This window comes from Haliotis rubra, unplaced genomic scaffold (genome assembly GCF_003918875.1).
Source record: "Haliotis rubra isolate DU_JTF1 unplaced genomic scaffold, ASM391887v1 Scf628, whole genome shotgun sequence".
Lineage (NCBI taxonomy): Eukaryota > Metazoa > Mollusca > Gastropoda > Lepetellida > Haliotidae > Haliotis > Haliotis rubra.
The window spans coordinates 31,601-48,259 of NW_025767333.1; the positions used below are offsets into that span (position 1 = coordinate 31,601).

The 16,659-nt window shown below is 43.6% G+C and overlaps 1 protein-coding gene across 1 annotated transcript; it reads right to left on the reverse strand.

Annotated features, from left to right (window-relative positions):
- Positions 1–4,356: 4,356 nt before the first annotated feature.
- On the reverse strand, positions 4,357–5,311 carry LOC124256430. Its single transcript, XM_046690426.1, has 3 exons — positions 5,193–5,311; positions 4,871–4,942; positions 4,357–4,616 (listed from the first exon to the last, which is right to left on the reverse strand). Exons 1-3 carry the CDS (start codon positions 5,263–5,265, stop codon positions 4,357–4,359), a joined length of 405 nt encoding a protein of 134 aa, XP_046546382.1. The 5' UTR covers positions 5,266–5,311.
- Positions 5,312–16,659: the final 11,348 nt, after the last annotated feature.

Below are 16,659 nucleotides of genomic sequence, written 5' to 3' on the forward strand. Positions count from 1 at the left end.
TCAGACATGGAGCGTGACACGTCCATCCACAATATCATAGCCTCACTACACAACCAGCTAACAGGAGGAGGAAATGCAACAGCAAGCCACCCCCTAGACGATGTCCTAACACCACGCTATGTGTCGCTATGGCAGTATCTCAACCAGCAGAAAGAGCTCGGTCGCATTAACTGGAATGCTAAACTCGAATGGTTGGATGAACATGGAGACCCTATAAAACATTCTAATGTGATTGACTGCATTCGACAGTTTGTGCTAAAGAGTGGTGATAGAAAAGATGTTGGATATCAAGCCTTTACCCGTCAACTGACACAACTAACCAACTCGCAAGCTTTTTACACTCAGGTGGGAAAAGGCAAGAGAAAACGAACTCAGCCCATGTACGTGCGTGGCAAAGTGAAGCACGGTGTTCCCGGTGCGAAGAAGTTCAAACCATTGGAAACTGCTTATTAAAATAGTATTGAATCTCTCATGTGATTACAAGTTGTTAGTTTCAAACGTGAATGGATATAAAGTTTGTCTCATGTTGCCACTGGAATGTATTAAAATGACTATATTGTCTGAATATGTATCATCATAACAAGCTGTTAAAGTAATAAACACTGAATAGATAGAATGGTAGTTTGTGTGAATGCTCTGCTGTATGCAGAGTCGCAGTACGCTGAGGTCGCTCTTAAAGGGTTTGTCCCCCATGGCGCCTACAATAAGCATCCTGCCTACACCCCAATTCACTAACAATAAACATAATAGCACAAAGCATCGCTCTCGAGTCTTGGTACAGAATGGCTCCCATGAAACTTAGTCATAGCCTCGTTTCACCTACACCAAAGGGAACTAGTCTTATTTTCTCACAGTGTACTCTATACTGGAATCATAGACGGTATATTCCGTTCCAGTGGATATGGCTTGAATGTAAATTGCTGTATTATTATTTTTTCATACACGACTTCTAGAAAGTAGACATACATATCATAAGACAAAACAACAAACACTTTCCAGAATAACATAGATTTATTCACGTATATACATTTGACAAACATTAATTTGATTTATAATAATATTATAGGAAAATGGTTTGAGAAACCAAAATATCACAGCTGGTAAAGAGAATACTTTTGATAGAAATACTTGATATGTTTAACACAATATGCTTCTAATAATAAATAAATAAATAAATAACTACAATATGTACACTACTGGAGTTAAGGGAATGCAAGAGGGATGACCTTTTCTTAATTTTCAGCTAAATTTTCTAAAAGTTGGGCCAAAAAGGTGTCGGTGTCATCCAACCTACCATCGCGGGCAGGCCAGGGACAAAGCTCGAGGTCGAGAGGTGCCGTGTGAATGCCGTCGTTCAACACTCGACGTTTACAGTAGAGATAACTCAACCCCTGACGTTTCTGATGATAGGAACACATGATATTCCCCTTGAGTCGGAAACCTCTGTTCAACCCCTCGCCGGGTACTCGGGTATGTAAAACATCTCTAAACACTCTTAGTGGTGTTTTCAATGTTCGTTTTGAGATGCCTTTACAGCAGAATTTTACCCGGCGTTCGAAATGACCGACGATAGGGGTGGTTGAACGGAGGCATCGGGCCTTGTTATTGACGGGCTTGATGCGACCGAGCCGGTGGTGAGCTCGGCGTAGTAAACGTTGTGCCGTACGTACGCCCGAGCTCGGCGCTGGCTTTGGAGTTTGCTGAAGACTGGACTGTGACACCAAGTACGTTTTACTACACAGTCCGATCATCTCGTCTCCTTCGTACTCGAGTTTGAATAAACCCGGAGTACGTCTCGTGAAGGGTGTGGACAGAACAGCAACTGTGTGGAAACCAACGCGTGAGGTAGCTATCGTCCGGGTTATTGTCACCGAAGACCCTCTTCAACTGGTCCTGGTACGCCAACTGTTTGCCGGGTTTAATGACATCGGACAGACATTTCGCGCTCAAAGCCATGTAAGCGTTGACCGTGTCCATCTCCATGTATTCAAAATCACTACGATCCACGTACACGTCCATGCAATCGTAGTAAAATTGAAGCATGCGCAGTTAAGCGTACTGCAGGATAAAATACCCCAGCTGCACGTGCGTATCGAGGTGTAAGACTTTCTTGGCTTTCTCTACCTCGAAATAACGGAGTTGCCCGTAAGTTTAGCCGACTGGGTGCTGAGGGATCTCGGTTGGCTTCTCGTCGGGCTGAGCACACGTCCCGAACAAACTGCTAAAAACACGCGTTCGGGGTGTACTCAACGACTTGGTACATGCGATCGACCACCATGCCGTGCTGTAAATACCATTGCAACAGAGGGGTGGCGATCAGGATTTTCCCCGCCTTTAACCCGCCAATGAGCATACGGCACGGTTTTGTAGTCAAGTCGTTCTCCCTGATGTACTCCTGCATGTGTTCCCCGAGAACCTCGAAAGGAACTTCTGCATTGCAGAACAGGGGAGTCATCTCTTGAAAGTACTCCCACGGGGAGAGACGAGTGCCGTGAGGGTTCTGTCCGGGCATCCAGTGATCGGGGACGCGAATGTCCACTTCCACCATACCGAACAGTTCCCCTTTTTCCACAGCGTTCAACATGTCCCGTTCCGAGACCTGCTTCCATCCTTTCTTTTGAGAAAAAGGTGGTTGTCGACCTCGGATTTCACACCATCGTCGAGGAAGGACTTCTGTTTGAGACTGGAATACCATGCCTCGCCCAGAGGGGGAAGCCGAGTCTCGTTTAGCTTTTCCGGAGTGTTGAGATACTCATACGGGAAAAATCCCTTTTTCTCTTGCACTCCGAATGCTTTCAGAAACTGAGCATAACTCGTTCCGGAAGAAAGATATTGCCTGACGTCAAGAAATTTGAAACTTTGATTACTTTGACACAAGTAAGCATTGTTTTTCTTCACGGTGAAAGCCTGAGATTCCTTGTCGTCTCGAGAGAGATGTTTGGGTAGTTTCTCCTTAATGGTATTCAGGTCGTAACAAGCTGAATTAAATCTGAAGATGGGGACTTGAGAACAGTACCCCAGAAGCTTCCCGCAGAGATCGCTCACATGCTTTCCCCACTTAGCCTCGGGTGTAGAGTGTGCGCGAGTAGGTTTGCCATGGGCGGGGTGGTTGTCACCCTCCCTGACGTTGACATCATCATTATCATCATCATAATCGTCAACAGTCGTCTGGTCCTCCACAGGCAACGACTTTATCCACTCGCGCAAGCTTTCTAACACCTCTTTATATTTTTCTTTGGCTAGCTTGTTAACGGCTTTGCCTATTTCCGTCATGTATGCCAACATGGCAGCAATCAATCGATCCGGATCGGAATCGACGATGCAGTGTGGTGAAGTAAACCCTTCCACATTGGAACACACGCTGACTGAGATGGGGTGGTGTTCTTGTGTCCATCTCAGTTTCTGGGTTTCGGTATTAATCGGTTTAAAAAAACACTCAAAATCGAATACCATGAACCACGGAAAATATCTGTCTCTAGGCTCGACGACAAGTCGAACTCTTCCAGCTCATCAGACACGGTCTTTGGAGTGTGGTGGAAACCACCCGGGAACCGCAAAGTCATGCATTTAAATGCATGTGTTCCTGATACAACCCTCGAGATTTATACACGGGTTGAGCTATCCCTGTTACGTCAAGAGTGAACACGCTCACATTCACACGGAAACAGGCTTCAAAGTGAGGTAAGAGAGCTGGGTCGAGACCTTTATACTCTTCGGGACCAATCTTATAGAAAGACTGGAGATGATGGTCCCGACAGTACACGACCCACTGATAGTAAAGAGCTTTGGTAGGCTTTTCTAAAGCACCCCGACTTGTAGGATCTCGATGCAATGCCAAACACCGGAAAGCGCATAAGTGATCTTTATAAAGTTGTATAGTCTTCTTGTTATAATCTAAAGAAAGGATAGCTTTATGATTTTTAATATATTCGGGGAGAGGGGCTGGAGAGTGGCCGAGCGGAAAATTTGTTCTGTAAATAAAGAAATTCACATTGGTAATCAAAACAGGTTTCCATTTGGTATCGGGGCGTTGTTTGAGGAGTAAAGACATGACATCTAAGCTTTCCAGTCTCTGGCGTAACCCGTTCGAGATCCTCCAACTCGGTGATCTAGAGAGGACTAGTAAAGAGAGGATCGACAGTGTAAGGATGGAAATAGCGATAGCGTCCCGTCTCCACGTGCCGTAGGATGACACCGAACGCTAAATTCATCCTAAAACTATGATTTAACGATTGATAGATATCCCTAGCGCGTTCCATCAACTCACCTGTGGAAAAGTTGTTGTTAAGGGGGAGGTTGTAGATTGAAAACACTTCGCCGGGTTGCCCCCGTGCGAGGATAAACGGAGCGTCCAGGTCATAGGCTTCCTGGAGTCCGGGGCTCCGTCACCTCTCCAGTGCTGTCGTCTACCCACGGGGCGGGACCTTCTCCCCATGGGCGTGGTTGGAGCTCACTAACAGCAGCATCGGTATCCATACTCCCGCCGGACTGCGATGGTAGGATACGGTGTCCCTCTATCATCTGATGACGGTAGAGAGACAACCGATCCTCGAAACGCCTATGACACGTCCGGCAAGTACAACCATCCGATGCTGCGATGCGGGAAGACGAGGGAGCTGGTGACAGAGAAAAAATTCAATGTATGAATACTAAGTCTCATATAACAGCATCATTCACTCACTACGAGCTCTTATGCTTCAAATAAAACTCATGACTAACACATGGTATAATACTTCCAAAGCGAATACATATAAACACATTCTGTGATACTTCCAAAGCGAATACATATTAACACTATGACGAACTGAATTAATACATAATTCAGGGCTACCTAAAACCCTTAGCATATAAAATACTATTCAACATCTACCTCCACTGCCACGAGAGTTTCCCGCCCTTGCAGCCTGACCAGAGGAGGTGGACGGTGTCGGCTGGCTTGTCCCTGAAATACAAAAACAATATATTGAAAACATTCCCGGCCGGTGCTATCTACAAACACATCTCACTCACTCACTCACTCACTCACTCACTCACACACACACACACACACGCACGCACGCACGCACGCGCACACATATACACACGCACACGCACACACACACATACATTGAAACCCTATGCGGTACGAACCTCGGTAATACTAACCATCGTACATGGATGAATGAAGTGACAGAGAGATTACCCCCACTAACCGGCACTCCTCTCGAGGTAGACGGGCGTGCGTGAACATCTGTTTGCGTAGTTGTGCCTGTAAATATACATCATTATCTGTACATACTAAACTAAAACACACTCGAAAATACACGGAAGCAGTACATAGACAAGATTAATGACGGAGATGAACATCAACTCACCGGAAGAATGAACGCGCCGAAAATGCACGCCCAGCTCACGGGGTGAAGGGAACACCTCGGGGCATTTCTGTATATAGAAGTAACATTTTTAAGCAAAATGCTCTGAATTATAGGGGAAGTTTGTCGCTATGTCGCTGTAACATTTAACTTTACTGTTGATAACCACTGCGATACTATGTCAAAGTAACATTTGAAACTGTAGACAACATTGCTCAGGTCTTTAAAATATACACCTTATGAAACAGTCGGTTAAAGACATAGGAAGATAATATCTCTACATATGATCAAATATATCTGAAGATATTATAGCAGACAGAAGCGAGAACTTACACATAAATAATAAACACTACTCACGCTACATCGATATTCCGATAGCCGTTGTTGCGACAAGGCACATTTGTGTTGCTTCAGTTTTTGATTTGAAGCAAAAGATTTTGTGCATGGAAAGCACACGTAACGTTCTCCCCGGTGAACTGATCGCACATGGCGGCAAAGGTTATCTTTTTTATTAAAACCTTTCCCGCACTGTGGACAGGTAAATTGTCTGAAAGACATAACGTTTCTTTCAATTCACGCTAGAGATACAAAAAATGTTTCTACAGGATTTCATAAACTTGGTCATGAAACTCATAATTACTATACTAACATATACCCTTTTATTGAAATCAAAACATTTGTTAGCTGTAGCATTCACATTTATAAAAATTAAATAGTGAGACCTCATTAAGAAGTATACTTACGCGTTTGTTGAGTCCATGTTCAGACTGGTCACGTAAAAGTTGATGAATTCTCGCTCGTTGTTGAAACTAAAATAACGCTCTGGTGTGCAGATGATGTCTATATAGGATATTTTACGAATAATGATGGACAAATAGTAACTATCCATTCAACGCGCCTGTGTATCTCACTGTAGATATGACTGACAGGTTGGGATAGGGACCACCCATGTATGCTCACACGGGAAAAGACATTGAACCTTTTCCTTCACAGCCCTCAGTTCACACACCGAATGGTACACACACCTGCCTGTTGCATTGACTGTTCAGTCATGCATGTCGTCCTCCTTGAGTACTGAGTATACTTCGTGAACTATGGTTTTCAGTCTGATTACGTTACTTGGAATGTGATGCCATCTACAAGTCTAACCTGATTCGTTACTTTTCAAACACCTACACTTATATTTTCCGAGCATAATCCTTAATTTAGGTTGAAGTAAAATGTATTTATCATTATATTGTATGATGTTTCCAACGTCTAAATTCCTAAACTAGGTTCTCTCTTCGAATGAAGGGTAATTATTGTTAAACACGTTGCTCACCGCTAAATTTTCTCATTTCAAATTCTGTCTTTTTTCCCAACAAACCTAGCTGCATGCTGTCGCACTGCTACATGTTTCATCGTTTGTTTTGTTTGTTTGTTTTTGTTTTTGTTTTTGTTGTTGTTGTTGTTGTTTTTTGTTGTTTTTGTTGTTTTTTCGTTGTTGTTTTTGTTGTTGTTTTTTTGGGGGGGTTCTATTTAACATTGATATATATAGTTATCCATATGTATTTCAAACCGTTAAACAACACGCCCTGAAATTTAGTCCTGAAGTAAAACTAAAATTGGATACATAGTTTCATATACACAATACAGTTTATTTGTTTCATAAGCTTACATTTGCCGGGGGAAGGAAAAAAAAGCTCGCGTGAAATAACGTTTAAACATCGGCTTCAAGTCGGCACAGGGCTGAATAATTCAGCGCCTTCTTTACAAAGGGTGAACAATAGTCCAACGCTTTGCCCAGCGCGGGCTATTTGACGGTGATCACGTGACTTGGATCAGCCAATACATTTCCCTCCACCTTGCCTCCACCAAATACTATTGTTTCAATAAGCAGATTCCTTGACTCTACATTTCTATTTCTTTCGTCTCTCTCCAAATGACGTGAATTTCATGGTATTATACGTGTGCTATATGATATTGATATGCTTCCATCCATGTGTAGTTCAAGCCTCTTATTTCAAACATCTCGCTGTCTAGTAAAACTAAAACTGTATCCATTAGTGTACATGGCTCAAAATCATTTATTTCTCATCAAGCTATATTTGGATGGGAAAAAAACACACACTAGTATGAAATAACATATAAACCTACACCAACTTTCCATTACTTTGATGGTGTTATACTTATACAGGACACGTTCTGTATGAAATGTTTTTCAACTACATTTTACATGACTCGAAGATTCCGTCTCCGAACCATGTTGACACAACCCGTCTCTATTGTGATACGATGTACTTTCAACACACACACCCTGCATTCATCAAAACAGGTCGCACGCTCTGTCGAGCGCGGGCTATTTAAAACGACGGAGTCACGTGAGTTGTCAAGCGCGCTCAATTCAAAACTGGCTGACGGGTACTGTCTGTCTGTCTATTCAGGGCAGCATGCTATACATAGCTCTATTCAGGACACTTTGCTTTTGTTTTTCTCTCGCTTAATGAAGAGTTTTCTGCACGACTGCCTTAAAACACCCACACCTTTCATTGAACTTTCCTGACCTGTGACGTGCTGTCTATATTTACCTATCAGCTATGATCACGTGACTTACATCAGCCAATCCATGTCCTTACCTTCCCTCCACCTTCCCTCCACCAAAAGGACCGTCTGCTCCCACCTACTATACTACTAACAATGCAAATGTTATGTTTTTAATTCAATGTACAGGTAATCTTATCGTAAAAAATATCAATAAATGAATTTTTTGGATTTTCCATTGACAATTACAAGATAAAATGTATAAATAATTTCCATTAATATTATCAGTTTTACTTATAAGGTTTGAATTAAATCGCTGTCCATTAACTTGTTCATATGAAACTGCAATATTAGTCCCAATGTATTGACTATTGCAAACAATAGGACCTAATGTCAATGTTGCAGTTATGGCTACGCTTGATCTACTAACACTTGTGTAAAGGGTTAAAATATGGTGTGATACTCTAAATGTGTCAGTTTCTTTTGTAACTTTTATTCAAACAATCGAAAACTTTCAAAAAATATAACGGTGTACCCTATATCCACGTATGATATGATATTGAACAAGGCCAAATGTAGGAACTGAAATTGGTTTCATGAAATTTTTTATCTGAATGATACGCAAAATATACATCATAGTACTGAAAGTGTAATCAGAAGGATAGGACAAAATGGCGGCTTCGCTGACAAGGGTACACATGATTTTGCGAGGACTCTTCCCTTGATTCAGGGATCGTTTGTACATAAATATGAAATGTAAGTTATCAGAGTGACTCTGACTATCTGTGTATTGTTATATGTTTTCTTTGTAAGTAAGAGAAGAAGCCAGAAATGCTGATAATTACCGTTGTCGTTCTGCGTGATTTTGGGTCTGTTATGGCGTCACGCTGCATGGAAACTTTGTCAATTGCTTATGAAATATCAAATCATTGCATTGTATCTATTTTTAATTTCCTCTTTCTTGCTATGATCGATACTCTTTCCATACATATTTTAAAGGTATTGAGCCATTGCAAGCAATGAATAGCCGGCTGCTACGCAGTATTAATCGGAATGTTTCTTTGTTTGTCTTCCGAGCACAGCGTTTGTTTTCACACCCAATATCCAGTTGGTATTGGTAACAAAGACCAACTGTGATTTGATTTTAAAATGTATGGGGAATTCATTGATGCATTTGTCTCAGCTGACTATGAAATATACGTGATGTGATAGGCAACTCAATACCGGCCTTTGCGAGACGTGGTTTTGTAAACACTATCCAATATGGCGGAAAGCGCACTTCGGCGTTCGTGTAAATATATTTTCGAAAACATCCAAACCGATTCTAGGTTCATCGGCAGCGTTTCAGATTATCATTAGTGATATCATGAAAAACTGATTTCAGTTATCATTAATATGTTATTTTTGAAATTCAGTACTCCCAGTAATTATCCGATTTTCACATTTGAAAACATACTGTCTACACTGTAGAGCAAATAATGCTGTGAATCGTGATTTCGTATTGTGTATAAAATGGCGACATTTACGATGAAGCCTATTTTGAAAGGTTATTTAAGCACTTTAGCTTTGTCTGAGATTTTAGTGGATGGTATCAAGAAACAGGGAATTTCCCGCAGAATACAACACTGCGAAGTATATTTGTGTGCGTGATATATTTAGAATTTTATTGGACTTCAAAGTGAGGGTTGAAGAGGAAGGACATATGTCCCTGTGGCACCCAGGGGTTTTTAGTCAAGTCCAGATACACGACCAGAGCACTAGCGGTGTCGCGGAGTATTCTTGACCCACTAGCTCGGGATACTCCATGGAGATCCCCGATTTCACTGAGGAAAACCCCTTTTGCCAAATACCTCTGTGTACACATCACTTGCAGGGAGGTCGGAATAGCATGTGAACGCCTTGTAGGTTTGTTCTGTTGGGGCTCTAACTTTCTGCACAGTTAGAAGACAACATGAGCGTCGAGCACGTTCGACCTGTCTCAAAATTTCTCAGGTCTTCTTTGTTTCCGTGTTTTAATCACTTTCAGTGCCATAATCGTTGACGCCATCTTTGTAGTATTTACGACCTCCTAAAGCATTTACGACAGGTCAATCGGGGTCCTAAATTTTGGGCTGTTTACGGCACAGTGTAAATATACGAGGTCTTTGTGAAACAGGGTAAAAAAGTAAGAGGTGGTCTACGACCTGCTTTACGAGGTCGTACCGGTAAGAGGGCTTTGTGAAACGGGCCAGGACCAGACAATCCAGTGATCAACAACATGAGCATCGATCTGCGCAAATGGGAACCGATGACATGTGCAGAACACTAAATGATTACATTTCTTGAGCTGCCCTTGAGAATGGTGCTTGCTTCTCAGTTTATCATACCATACCGTGGAGGTGTGTGGTCCTGTGCAAAGAGCCCTGTGCATAGAGCCCTGTGCATAGAGCCCTGTGCATAGAGCCCTGTGCATAGTGCCCTGTGCATAGAGCCCTGTGCATAGAGCCCTGGGCATAGAGCCCTGTGCACCAGTAGCCTGCAGATTTGGTGATAGGTCTTGTCAAGGCTATGACAAGGTTACAGTGACAGTGTGAGGCTATGGTAAGGTTACATTGACAGTGTGCGGCTATGGTAAGGTTACATTGACAGAGTGAGGCTGTGACAAGGTTACAATGACAGAGTGAGGATATGACAAGGTAACAGTGAAGTGTGAGGCTATGACAAGGTTACATTGTCAGTGTGAGGCTGTGACAAGGTTACATTTACAGAGTGAGGATATGACAAGGTAACAGTGAAGTGTGAGGCTATGACAAGGTTACAGTGACAGAGTGAGGCCATGACAAGGTTACAGTGACAGTGTGAGGCTGTGACAAGGTTAAATTGACAGTGTGAGGCTGTGACAAGGTTACATTGTCAGTGTGAGGCTATGACAAGGTTACATTGACAGTGTGAGGCTATGACAAGGTTACAGTGACAGTGTGAGGCTATGACAAGGTTACATCGACAGTGTGAGGCTATGACAAGGTTACATCGACAGTGTGAGGCTATGACAAGGTTACAGTGACAGTGTGAGGCTGTGACAAGGTTACATTGTCAGTGTGAGGCTATGACAAGGTTACATTGACAGTGTGAGGCTATGACAAGGTTACATTGACAGTGTGAGGCTATGACAAGGTTACATCGACAGTGTGAGGCTATGACAAGGTTACAGTGACAGTTTGAGCCTATGACAAGGTTACATCGACAGTGTGAGGCTATGACAAGGTTACAGTGACAGTGTGAGGCTATGACAAGGTTACATCGACAGTGTGAGGCTATGACAAGCTTACAGTGACAGAGTGAGGCTATGACAAGCTTACAGTGACAGAGTGAGTCTATGACAAGCTTACAGTGACAGAGTGAGGCTATGACAAGGTTACATTGACAGAGTGAAGATGTGACAAGGTTACGTTTACAGAGTGAGGATGTGACAAGGTTACGTTTACAGAATGAGGCTATGACAAGGTTACATCGAGAGTGTGAGGATGTGACAAGGATACGTTTACAGAGTGAGGATGTGACAAGGTTACGTTTACAGAGTGAGGCTATGACAAGGTTACATGGACAGTGTGAGGCTATGACAAGCTTTCAGTGACAGAGTGAGGATGTGACAAGGTTACGTTTACAGAGTGAGGATGTGACAAGGTTACGTTTACAGAGTGAGGCTATGACAAGGCTACATCGACAGTCTGAGGCTATGACAAGCTTACAGTGACAGAGTGAGGATGTGACAAGCTTACAGTGACAGAGTGAGGCTATGACAAGCTTACAGAGACAGAGTGAGTCTATGGCAAGGTTACATTGACAGAGTGAGGCTGTGACAAGGTTACAATGACAGAGTGAGGCTATGACAAGCTTACAGTGACAGAGTGAGGCTATGACAAGCTTACAGTGACAGAGTGAGGCTATGACAAGGTTACAGTGACAGAGTGAGGCAATGACAAGGTTACAGTGACAGAGTGATTCTATGACAAGGTTACATCGACAGTGTGAGGCTATGACAAGCTTACAGTGACAGAGTGAGTCTATGACAAGCTTACAGTGACAGTGTGAGGCTATGACAAGGTTACATCGACAGTGTGAGGCTATGACAAGGTTACAGTGACAGAGTGAGTCTATGACAAGGTTACATCGACAGTGTGAGGCTATGGCAAGGTTACATCGACAGTGTGAGGCTATGATAAGGTTACATCGACAGTGTGAGGCTATGACAAGGTTACAGTGACAGAGTGAGTCTATGACAAGGTTACATCGACAGTGTGAGGCTATGACAAGGTTACAGTGACAGTGTGAGGCTATGACAAGGTTACATCGACAGTGTGAGGCTATGACAAGGTTACAGTGACAGTGTGAGGCTATGACAAGGTTACATCGACAGTGTGAGGCTATCACAAGGTTACAGTGACAGAGTGAGGCTATGACAAGCTTACAGTGACAGAGTGAGGCTATGACAAGGTTACATCGACAGTGTGAGGCTATGACAAGCTTACAGTGACAGAGTGATTCTATGACAAGGTTACATCGACAGTGTGAGGCTATGACAAGCTTACAGTGACAGAGTGAGTCTATGACAAGCTTACAGTGACAGTGTGAGGCTATGACAAGGTTACATCGACAGTGTGAGGCTATGACAAGGTTACAGTGACAGAGTGAGTCTATGACAAGGTTACATCGACAGTGTGAGGCTATGGTAAGGTTACATCGACAGTGTGAGGCTATGATAAGGTTACATCGACAGTGTGAGGCTATGACAAGCTTACAGTGACAGAGTGAGTCTATGACAAGCTTACAGTGACAGTGTGAGGCTATGACAAGGTTACATCGACAGTGTGAGGCTATGACAAGGTTACAGTGACAGAGTGAGTCTATGACAAGGTTACATCGACAGTGTGAGGCTATGGCAAGGTTACATCGACAGTGTGAGGCTATGATAAGGTTACATCGACAGTGTGAGGCTATGACAAGGTTACAGTGACAGAGTGAGTCTATGACAAGGTTACATCGACAGTGTGAGGCTATGACAAGGTTACAGTGACAGTGTGAGGCTATGACAAGGTTACATCGACAGTGTGAGGCTATGACAAGGTTACAGTGACAGTGTGAGGCTATGACAAGGTTACATCGACAGTGTGAGGCTATCACAAGGTTACAGTGACAGAGTGAGGCTATGACAAGCTTACAGTGACAGAGTGAGGCTATGACAAGGTTACATCGACAGTGTGAGGCTATGACAAGCTTACAGTGACAGAGTGAGGATGTGACAAGCTTACAGTGACAGAGTGAGTCTATGACAAGCTTACAGTGACAGAGTGAGTCTATGACAAGCTTACAGTGACAGAGTGAGGCTGTGACAAGGTTACAATGACAGAGTGAGGCTATGTCAAGCTTACAGTGACAGAGTGAGGCTATGACAAGCTTACAGTGACAGAGTGAGGCTATGACAAGGTTACATCAACAGTGTGAGGCTATGACAAGGTTACATTGACAGAGTGAAGATGTGACAAGGTTACGTTTACAGAGTGAGGATGTGACAAGGTTACGTTTACAGAGTGAGGCTATGACAAGGTTACATCGAGAGTGTGAGGATGTGACAAGGATACGTTTACAGAGTGAGGATGTGACAAGGTTACGTTTACAGAGTGAGGCTATGACAAGGTTACATGGACAGTGTGAGGCTATGACAAGCTTACAGTGACAGAGTGAGGATGTGACAAGGTTACGTTTACAGAGTGAGGATGTGACAAGGTTACGTTTACAGAGTGAGGCTATGACAAGCTTACAGTGACAAAGTGAGGCTATGACAAGCTTACAGGGACAGAGTGAGGCTATGACAAGGTTACATCAACAGTGTGAGGCTATGACAAGGTTACATTGACAGAGTGAAGATGTGACAAGGTTACTTTTACAGAGTGAGGATGTGACAAGGTTACGTTTACAGAGTGAGGTTATGACAAGGTTACATCGACAGTGTGAGGATGTGACAAGGTTACGTTTACAGAGTGAGGATGTGACTTGGTTACGTTTACAGAGTGAGGCTATGACAAGGTTACATGGACAGTGTGAGGCTATGACAAGGTTACATGGACAGTGTGAGGCTATGACAAGCTTTCAGTGACAGAGTGAGGATGTGACAAGGTAACGTTTACAGAGTGAGGATGTGACAAGGTTACATCGACAGTCTGAGGCTATGACAAGCTTACAGTGACAGAGTGAGTCTATGACAAGGTTACATTGACAGAGCGAGGCTGTGACAAGGTTACAATGACAGAGTGAGGCTATGACAAGCTTACAGTGACAGAGTGAGGCTATGACAAGCTTACAGTGACAGAGTGAGACTATGACAAGCTTACAGTGACAGAGTGAGGATGTGACAAAGTTACGTTTACAGAATGAGGATGTGACAAAGTTATGTTTACAAAGTGAGGATGTGACAAGGTTACGTTTACAGAGTGAGGCTGTGACAAGGTTACAGTGACAGTGTGAGGCTATGAAAAGGTTACATTGACAGAGTGAGCCTGTGACAAGGTTACGTTTACAGAGTGAGGAGGGTGACAAGGTCACGTTTACAGAGTGAGGCTATGACAAGCTTACATTGACAGAGTGAGAATATAACAAGCTTACAGTGAAGTGTGAGGCTATGACAAGGTTACATCGACAGTGTGAGGTTATGACAAGGTTACAGTGACATTGTGAGGCTATGACAAGCTTACAGTGACAGAGTGAGGTTATGGCAAGCTTACAGTGACAGAGTGAGTCTATGACAAGGTTACATTGACAGAGTGAGGCTATGACAAGGTTACATTGACAGTGTGAGGCTATGACAAGGTTACATTGACAGTGTGAGGCTATGACAAGCTTACAGTGACAGAGTAAGGCTATGATAAGGTTACATCGACAGTGTGAGGCTATGACAAGGTTACATCGACAGTGTGAGGCTATGACAAGGTTACAGTGACAGTGTGAGGCTATGAGAAGCTTACAGTGACAGAGTGAGGCTATGACAAGCTTACAGTGAGAGAGTGAGTCCATGACAAGGTTACATTGACAGAGTGAGGCTATGACAAGCTTACAGTGACAGAGTGAGGCTATGACAAGCTTACAGTGACAGAGTGAGGCTATGACAAGGTTACAGTGACAGAGTGAGGCTATGACATGGTTACATCGACAGTGTGAGGCTATGACAAGCTTACAGTGACAGAGTGAGGCTATGACAAGGTTACATTGACAGAGTGAGGCTATGACAAGCTTACAGTGACAGAGTGAGGCTATGACAAGCTTACAGTGACAGGTGAGGCTATGACAAGCTTACAGTGACAGAGTGAGGCTATGACAAGGCTACAGTGACAGTGACAGTGTGAGGCTATGACAAGGTTACATTGACAGAGTGAGCCTGTGACAAGGTTACGTTTACAGATCGAGGATGTGACAAGGTTACATTGACAGTGTGAGGCTATGACAAGGTTACATTGACAGAGTGAGCCTGTGACAAGGTTACGTTTACAGAGTGAGAAGGGTGACAAGGTCACGTTTACAGAGTGAGGATGTGACAAGGTTACAGGGACAGTGTGAGGCTATGACAAGGTTACATTGACAGAGTGAGCCTGTGACAAGGTTACGTTTACAGAGTGAGGAGGGTGACAAGGTCACGTTTACAGAGTGAGGATGTGACAAGGTTACATTTAGAGAGTGAGGATGTGACAAGGCTACGTTTAGAGAATGAGGCTGTGACAAGGTTACAGTGACAGTGTGAGGCTATGACAAGGTTACATTTACAGAGTGAGGCTATGACAAGGTTACATTGACAGAGTGAGGCTGTGACAAGGTTACATTGACAGAGTGAGGCTATGACAAGATGACATTGACAGGGTATGGCTATGGCAAGGTTACATTGACAGGGTGAGGCTATGGCAAGGTTACATTGACAGGGTAAGGCTATGGCAAGGTTACATTGACAGGGTGAGGCTATGGCAAGGTTACATTGACAGGGTGAGGCTATGGCAAGGTTACATTGACAGGGTGAGGCTATGGCAAGATTACATTGACAGGGTATGGCTATGGCAAGGTTACATTGACAGGGTGAGGCTATGGCAAGGTTACATTGACAGGGTGAGGCTATGGCAAGGTTACATTGACAGGGTGAGGCTATGGCAAGATTACATTGACAGAGTGAGGCTATGGCAAGATTACATTGACAGGGTATGGCTATGGCAAGGTTACATTGACAGGGTGAGGCTATGGCAAAATCACTTCGTAACATTGACGTTGAAGCCAAACCAATGCTACCAGGACTACAGCCGTGTTGTAGAAGCGAGTTTAAGCTGCATAAGCAACATTTTATAATCAGGCTCTGATATAGATAGGTATCATCGTGCATATCTCCATAGTGTTACCTGCGTGCTCATGTGAAGGGCCCGCCTCCGTGGCGTAGGGATTGGAGCTTCCGCCCGGAGAGTGGAAGGTTGCGGGTTCGATCCCACACCGCGTCATACCAAAAGACGTTAAATTTTGGTACTTGTTGGTCCCTGCCTGGCGCTCGGCATTAATGGGTACATCAAGGACTGGTCGGCTCGGAGTCAGTATAATGTGTCTGAGTGGGGTATTCATGCTTCACTACGGCATGGTATCTCAGTGGGCTAGCACTATAAAACCAGCTTCAGTCTGGGCTAGTACAAGCAGCCGCACCTACACATACACACGCATGCACGTCGTCATATGAGCGACGTTAAACCCAATTTCACCTCACCTGACCTCATGGTGAGGGAGATAACGA